Source organism: Barbus barbus (assembly GCF_936440315.1).
Source record: "Barbus barbus genome assembly, chromosome: 16".
Classification (NCBI taxonomy): domain Eukaryota; kingdom Metazoa; phylum Chordata; class Actinopteri; order Cypriniformes; family Cyprinidae; genus Barbus; species Barbus barbus.
This window is the reverse complement of record NC_136744.1, coordinates 7,449,937-7,457,532: the sequence shown is the minus strand read 5'-3', so window position 1 is coordinate 7,457,532 and position 7,596 is coordinate 7,449,937. Positions and strand designations below refer to the sequence as shown.

The window sequence follows — 7,596 nt, the reverse complement described above, 5'->3', positions numbered from 1 at the left end:
TTCAGCTTTTCAGATGAAACTGAACAGACGACAGGAGTGACCTTAACTCCACTGTCAGAATGTGGCCTATTTTTATACTCTCAGACCAGACTCGGCGACAATCATCTAGTATTAACTATGAGACTGCTGTTTTACTAATTTGAGGCTGCAAAATGATTAATAAAACTGCAGATTATTGTAGAGATAGTTCTAAAGTGAACAACTAAACAAATTATACTGCTGTTCTAGAAAATGAATTAGCAGGTGCTTGAGGCAAAGATGTAATAAAAAGTGACAAAAAGGCACCAAATTTTTTTTTTCTAATTATTATTAACATTATTAATAGCATACAACAGTTTTAATAGCACTATTATTCCGGACATATTATTGCATAAAATATACATTTATGTTTAAATATATATCTGTCGGTTATAACATATGTAAATATTTAGATTGAGAATTTGTTTTAATTTTTAGTTTTTGAACAAAACAAAACAAAAAAAGATGACAAATAGCATATTTTATATGAATCTGGGGGCACATATTACATTTTCTGCAGATTATGACTGCTGTGAACACATAAACCACACATGTTTATGTTTATCTATATTAGGCCCTACATGAAATTAAGGGATGAATAAAGTATTATCTATCTCTATGTTAGACTAAAATGTTTCAGAATAAAATGCCACCTAAAATTGACAAAACTGCACCAAACTGAAAAAAAAAAAAAAAAAAAAAAAGTGTTTCTGTTTCTAACTAACATTAAAAATATTAATAACATGTAAAAAAAAAAATATATTCTATTTAGGGCTACTTAGACACATTGCATAAAATACACATTTATGTTGATATAAATTTATCAGTTATGGCATATGATAAACGTTGAAATGTGTTAAAAGCAATCTCTAAACCTCTGAGGATTAAAACACTTCCAGAAGTATAATATCACCAAAACGTGATTCCAGGGGTGCAAATATATGGCAAAAGTGCATTTTGTGAAAGGGTTTTCAAGCGACTAATTTCCTGTAGATTATGACTGCTTCGCTCGTCCACTTTTGTGGCATGTGCTCTCCCTAGTGGTAATAAATGAAATGATAAACACAGAGAACCGAGAAGACTAGATAATAAAGATTCAGACTGATTCTAGATGTTAATCTGTGGTCAGTAAACACTAAACTGTCTGTATGGTTTCAGACTCTACCTCCAGTGAAGAATAATCACATATGAGAGTATAGGAAGGGCCATATAACCACCACAAACAAACAAGGATATTGTCTTCTCCTATTCAAATACTTGGTTCATAAAATTACTTTTTGAGGTTTTGTTTACCTTCAAATGAACATACAAGGCTGAAATCAATTGCACATTTATGTTTATAAAACACCATGTTCAGAACAAAAAAAGGAAAGTAAAAGTTTAAAACAGTCTTTTTTTTTTAGGTTATTTCTTTTGTTTAGGATCTACCTGTTTATTTAGTTTTACCTGCTGAACAGCATTCTTAAACCACTGAGGTTTCATCTGCGTAGGAGAGAGTGAAAGTAGCATTACTCTGACACTTACACCAGAGACCTCGATCAAACTTGGACAAATTTAGAAAAAAAAAAAAAAACGGATACTGAGAAATGGCTTACCAGGCTTCATTTTCAGAAGAAGATTTGAACTGCCCTGTGTGCTTTGAGCTCTTCACCAACCCTGTGGTTTTGGAATGCAGCCATAGTTTCTGCCAGACATGCATTGACAGCTGCTGGAACGGTCATTTCAGAAGAACATGCCCTGTTTGTAGGACACTGTGTCTCAGTGAAAGGCCTACAACTAATTTGGTTCTGAGGAACATAGTGGAGAGTCTTCGAGCCAGGCAACAGTCCAGTCTAGAAGAGACAGAACAATGCAGGGAAGAGAGGCAAGGAAGAGAATCAACACAGACTCCAGAGAAACGCTGTAGTGACCATGGAAAGAGACTCTTATTCTTCTGTGAGGATGAGCAGGAGGCTTTGTGTACGGTTTGTCAGCGATCTAGGAGGCACAAGGACCATCAGATTATTCCACTGGAGGAAGCTGCCCAGGAACTTAAGGTCTTGTAAACATGTAATTTCATGCATATTGATGCTTATGCAGTGATTATTATTGAAAGTAATCAAGCTGAAACGGTACTGTGTTAAAACAAGTGCATTTGAGTATTTTGCTTCTTCAAAACTGTTTAACGGGTCAAATCACAAGGAACCTTTTTTTTTTGCAACAGTTTACAATCAGATAGTATTAGTTAAAGCTGCAGTTAAAGCTCAAAACTTTTGCCTCTCTATCGCCATCTCTGTTTGAAACATAAAAACACAAATTTACTTGCAGACTTTTTTTGAGGTAGGTTGTTTAGCACTGCTCCTCTGCACTGATAAATATGTGATCAGTAAAACAGAGCGGATCTGTCATTCATTGTACAATGAACATCCACATGCATATTTATTATGTTAGATAATAAAGATACTGTTCATTAGTTCATGCTAGCAGTTCCATCAAATAATATGAACAAATACAACATGGTTTTAGTAATGTAGTAAATGTTAAAATGAACATTTAACTTTAATTAATAAATGCTTTAGAAGTATTTTTCATTGTAAGTTCACGTTACCTAATTTAGTTAACTTAATGTTAACAAATGACACCGTATTGAAATGGGTTACTTTTTTTCAGTCGTTCATTGTGAAGTGGAAACTTCAAAAGTGAAAAAAAAAAAAAATGTAGGGAAAAAAGTTGCAAACAGAAAGGCAGGTCAAACCAAGGTCAAAAAGGCAGTTTCTCCAGCTAACAGACAATCACAGGCAGGGCCAGAAACCAGGGGTTATAAACCAGGAAAGCAAACATCACACAGACAGACGTGCTATAAATTGGCAGGCAGAAACTCACAATCCAACTGAGAAGCAAGAACAAACAAATTGGATAAGACTTAACAAACAGGATACAGGAGAACTGACTCCACAAAGAGTGAAACAGAATCTGGTAGAGAACAGGCGAAGAAGAAGAATATAAATATAGAGAGAGAAATGAGACACAGGTAAAGTAAATTAGGTCAGGTGTTCCACAAAACTGAAAAAAAGGGAGTTAACCTTGGGAGTTAAAGGCATGTATAATTTAGATATGGGGGGGGGGGGGGGGCTTGATGATTCTGACACTAGAACCTTAATTCTTTCAGGGAAAGGTGAGGCATTCATTACGGCCACTTAAGGAGGATCTAATGACCTTCAACACACAAAAGGCTGAGTGTCTCAGGACTACACAGTTTATCAAGGTATTGTACTCCAGACTGGATACAATCATCAGAGCCATAGTGTAACTTAATCTATATATCACATTAAATGAGATACACTGACTGAAGCATTTTCCCCAGGAACAAACCAGACTCACTATGGATTTGGTCAAAAAGGATTTTGAGCAGTTGCATCACTTCCTGCGGCTGGAGGAAGCGACACGGATCTCAATGCTGGAAGATGAAGCAGAGATGAAAAACGAAATCATGCAGGAAAAATTAGAGGATCTCAGCAATAAAATAGTGAGCCTCTCCAACACCATCCAAAACAAAGAATCAGATCTAGAAAAAGATGATATGCAGTTCCTCAAGGTAACCAACCAAAAATGCAGAAAACAAACCATAGTGCTTTCTGTGGACACCTTTAAATTGTATTTAGTAATTTATACTACCCTAAATTTGTAATATTTGTTGTAATTGTTTTTTTTTTCCCTCAATTCCTTTTAGGTTTATAAAAGCTACACTGACAGGTAAAATGAGGGTGAATCTAAAGAAAAGACATCTCACAAAAAACAACTCAAAAACAAAATAAAAAAGAAACAGTAAACAATCGACTTTTTTGTATTATTATTTTCATGTCATTTAAATCCTTGTGAGTGTAATGTTCAGATGTTATAATTTCATAAATTTTTTTGTGATTTCCATAATTTTCAGTGATGTGTTACATTACTGTATTCAACATATTTTAAAATAATATCTAAGCTAACACACTACCAATAAAATTACATTTGCATTTTGATTATAAACATTAATAAAAATTCAAATAAATAAAATAAAAGTAAGATTGAATTTATTTGCATAGCGCTTTTCACAATATGGATTGTTTCAAAGCAATATGATTTATGTTCTCTTTTCTTTTCTTTGACAGTTTTGTAAGTTTCACACATATATTCATCCATGTTATTTACAGTATGTTCTGTTCAGTAATGAATATGTTATTGTATATCATCAATGTAAAGTATGTGATCAAATTTCTGTTGCAGTGTTCCTTATAGTCTTCAAGACTCCAATGTTTTAGCACCGGATTCTCTTATAGATGTTGCTAAACACGTGGGAAACCTGAAGTTTAAAGTGTGGGAAAAGATGTTGGGACAAGTGCAGTACAGTAAGTATTAGAATCACTTAGAGTGTGTTTATACTTGACAGGTTTGATTAAAACAAGCTCTGGTGCGATAGCTTTGTTAGTTTGGTTCATTTAAATAAGTGTGAATGCTGCCATTTGAACCTTAGTGCGCACCAAACAGGGAGTCTGGTCCGATTCTACTGAAATATGAACGCAGCATGGACCTAAAGACATACTAATTATTCAAAAACAGGACATGGTATCACAAAAGGACAGAAAGCTTTTTCAAACTTGTCGTGGATTTACACTGTTGCACTTTTGATTGTAATATCTCTTTCAGGTGCCATAATAATGGATCCAAACACTGCAGCAAAGTGGCTAAAACTGTCTGAAGACTTGACCAGCGTACATTACAGAGACTTAAAGTCAGATATCCCAGATAACCCAGAGCGCTTTGACCTCTGTGTTTGCGTTCTGGGTAATGAAACTCTCTGCGCAGGTGTACACTGCTGGGAGGTGGAGGTGGGGAATAAGACTAAATGGGACTTGGGTGTTGTGAGGGAGTCTGTGAGCCGCCAGGGAATTCTGAATGTCAACTCCGAATCTGGATTTTGGGCTCTGGCTTTAAGAGAAGGTGGCCAATACAGTGCCAGCACAAAACCATGGACTAGGCTCTGTGTGAAAAGAAAACCACACATGATCCGCGTCTGTTTGAACAACAATGATAAGGAAATCTCCTTTTACGACCCACTTGACATGACACATATCTACACCTTTTCACATCTGCCCACCAACAAGCTCATTCCTTTCTTCTCTCCATGTGTGAGTGGCAAGGGCAGTAATACTGAGCCATTGAGAATTGTGCCAGTGAAGGTGGCAGTAACCATCCCTCAAGAACTGGCTTACTGAACATAGCCACACTTTCAGATAAAAAAAAACAAGTACAAAAGTTGCAGTAGCCAGCATGGTGGTTTCAAGAGAACCAATTTCTCCCTTGGGCCGTTTTCCTGGTTGCATTCACACCAGTAGCAGGAACTCTGAAGCGGCTGACAGCAACGTCTTTATTTGCGGCATTTACAAAAATCGACAACGGGTGAATGAAGGACGCTGTGTTCAGAGCTGTTTTCGTTGTGTCTTGTGGGTTTCGTGATAATGGAGATGTTATGTAAATGCACAGTTTGTGTGTTTGAAAGAGCACAGAAATCTGACTAAACCTCCTATGACAACTTGTTGTGTTGTCATTGAGACTAAGAAAAGGACATAAAGCTGCAGACATGTCATTTTTTGCAGACATGTAAAATATTTTTTAAAGGCTTTTTAAAAATGCTGGGTAGCTGGTGTTTCATATGCGTTTGGCCAGTCAGTGCACATATACGTCACTGGTAGTTCCCATAGAACTCTACTCTTTAGACCCTGCTCTGAAGTAGGAGCCAAATTAGTTCCCCCAAATGGAGTTCCTAGAACTAAATACGTTCCTAATCCCTCCGGTGCGAACACTCCAAAAAGTAGGAACTACCACCAATAGTTCTAGGAACTATGAAAATGTTCCTCCGGTGCGAAAACACCTATTATTACATAAATGGTACATTTTAGTATTTAAAAGGTACATTTTGTAAAGGGTAGCCTAAACTTTATGGAGAAAAAAAAGTTTGATTTGTTTGTATACTATACCACTATTTTTGTTGCTTTATATGAAAATTATCGCACTTGTAGCTATGAGATATGGCTGTGTATCGGCACGGCTGTGATTCGACCGTAGGCCAAGTGCCACAGATAATCACAGCATGACGATATACAGCTGATATTTCATGGCTACGAATGTGATATTGCATTTACACAACAGTTTGATGGCACAAGTGTGTAAATACATAATTAACAAAAATGGAGTGTCTTTAAAAACCCTCTTTTGTGCAGAACTACTTCCTTCCGCCACAAATTCAAATCTAAAGTGGGCAGTTTAACAGCAAAGCCCAAGCCTCGGTTACTAATTTGAAAACGTCACTTTAGAACTAGTAACAAAGCAACGTTGAGTTGCTTCATTGAAAGTTTATTTTATTACTGTATTAAAAGAAGTTTATTGGCTTCCGGTGACGCCATGTTGGCAGCAGCTTGAGGGACACGCTCCGTCCAAAAAAAAAAATTATATTTCCCTAACAAAACCAGTATAAAACTCGGCGATTCTTATCAAATTTGACATGTCGACAACTAGAGGCAGAGGACAATCTAAACAGGACTCAGCTAAGGAAAAAGGCGAAAACTTGAAGCAGCTAACTCTGATGCAAGCGCAGAGTGCGCAATCGGATGCTAGCATGCGTGACTCAGAGTCAAAAATACTTGCAGAGCTCGAGAAACTGAGGAAAGACAACCAAGATGGGCACACTCAGACTCAGCTATCTTTAACACGGTTGGAAACGTCCTTCGGTGAACTGAAAGGAGAACTTATTGAACTGCAAAAGAGAACTACAGAGGCGGAGGACCGTATTAGTGCTAATGAAGACACGGCTAGGCGCCATGAGCGGGCCCTCTGTTACTTACTGCACCAAGAAATGGATTTGAATGCACGATGTGAAGATATGCAAAATCGTCTAAGGCGAAACAATCTGAGAATTTATAAAGTGGCTGAAGGGAGCGAGGGAAGAGAAGTTAAGCTTTTTGTACATGATTTGCTTAAATCTGTTCTTCGACTTCCCCCTGAACTTAACATCGTCATTGAAAGGGCACATAGAGCGCTCACTGCCAAGCCCAAGAACCCTGAAGCAACCCCTCGTTCGCTCGTAGATAGGTTTTTGGACTTCTCAGTAAAAGAAATCATACTACGACAAGCCTGGGAGCAGAAAAAAGTTATGTACGAAGGAAAGCAGATCTACTTTGATCACGACTTCTCTCCCGAGCTGCAGAAGAAAAGAGCGCTGGTGCGTGATGCAGTAAAGCAGCTAAAGATGAAGAACATTAGGGCAAAGTGTGTTTTCCCTGCACAGCTGAGAGTTTTTATGGAGGATGGCGTGAAGACCTACCCGACATTGACAGACGCTGTGCCGGTACTTGAGGAGTTGGGGGTGCACGCCCGAGTAGACGAGAGGGAGCGACTGGAGACGGAGCTGTGCCGAGAGGGGTGGAATACAGCGGGAAGGAGAGCCAATGGAAATCCAGCGACACTCACCAATGCCGAAATCAAAGCCTTTTTCAACACAGATAAGTAATTTATACCTCCGCCGAGGTCATCTATCTAATTAAACCAGTGTAGTTAGGAGAA

General features: G+C 37.7%; 1 protein-coding gene across 1 annotated transcript; it reads left to right on the top strand.

Annotated features, from left to right (window-relative positions):
* Window positions 1-1,487: 1,487 nt before the first annotated feature.
* LOC306882462 (zinc-binding protein A33-like) lies at window positions 1,488-6,472 on the top strand. The gene is made up of 6 exons (XM_079437087.1): window positions 1,488-2,054; window positions 3,167-3,262; window positions 3,362-3,592; window positions 3,728-3,750; window positions 4,264-4,385; window positions 4,684-6,472. Exons 1-6 carry the CDS (start codon window positions 1,605-1,607, stop codon window positions 5,250-5,252), a joined length of 1,491 nt encoding a protein of 496 aa, XP_079293213.1. The 5' UTR covers window positions 1,488-1,604; the 3' UTR covers window positions 5,253-6,472.
* The last annotated feature ends 1,124 nt before the right edge of the window (window positions 6,473-7,596 follow it).

Coding starts and splice junctions, on each gene's coding strand:
- LOC306882462 (XM_079437087.1), top strand. CDS start 1,605: ATGGCTTACCAGGCTTCATTTTCAGAAGAAGATTTGAACTGCCCTGTG. Junction 3,263..3,361: donor GGACTACACAGTTTATCAAG/GTATTGTACTCC, acceptor CATTTTCCCCAG/GAACAAACCAGACTCACTAT. Junction 3,751..4,263: donor TATAAAAGCTACACTGACAG/GTAAAATGAGGG, acceptor TTTCTGTTGCAG/TGTTCCTTATAGTCTTCAAG.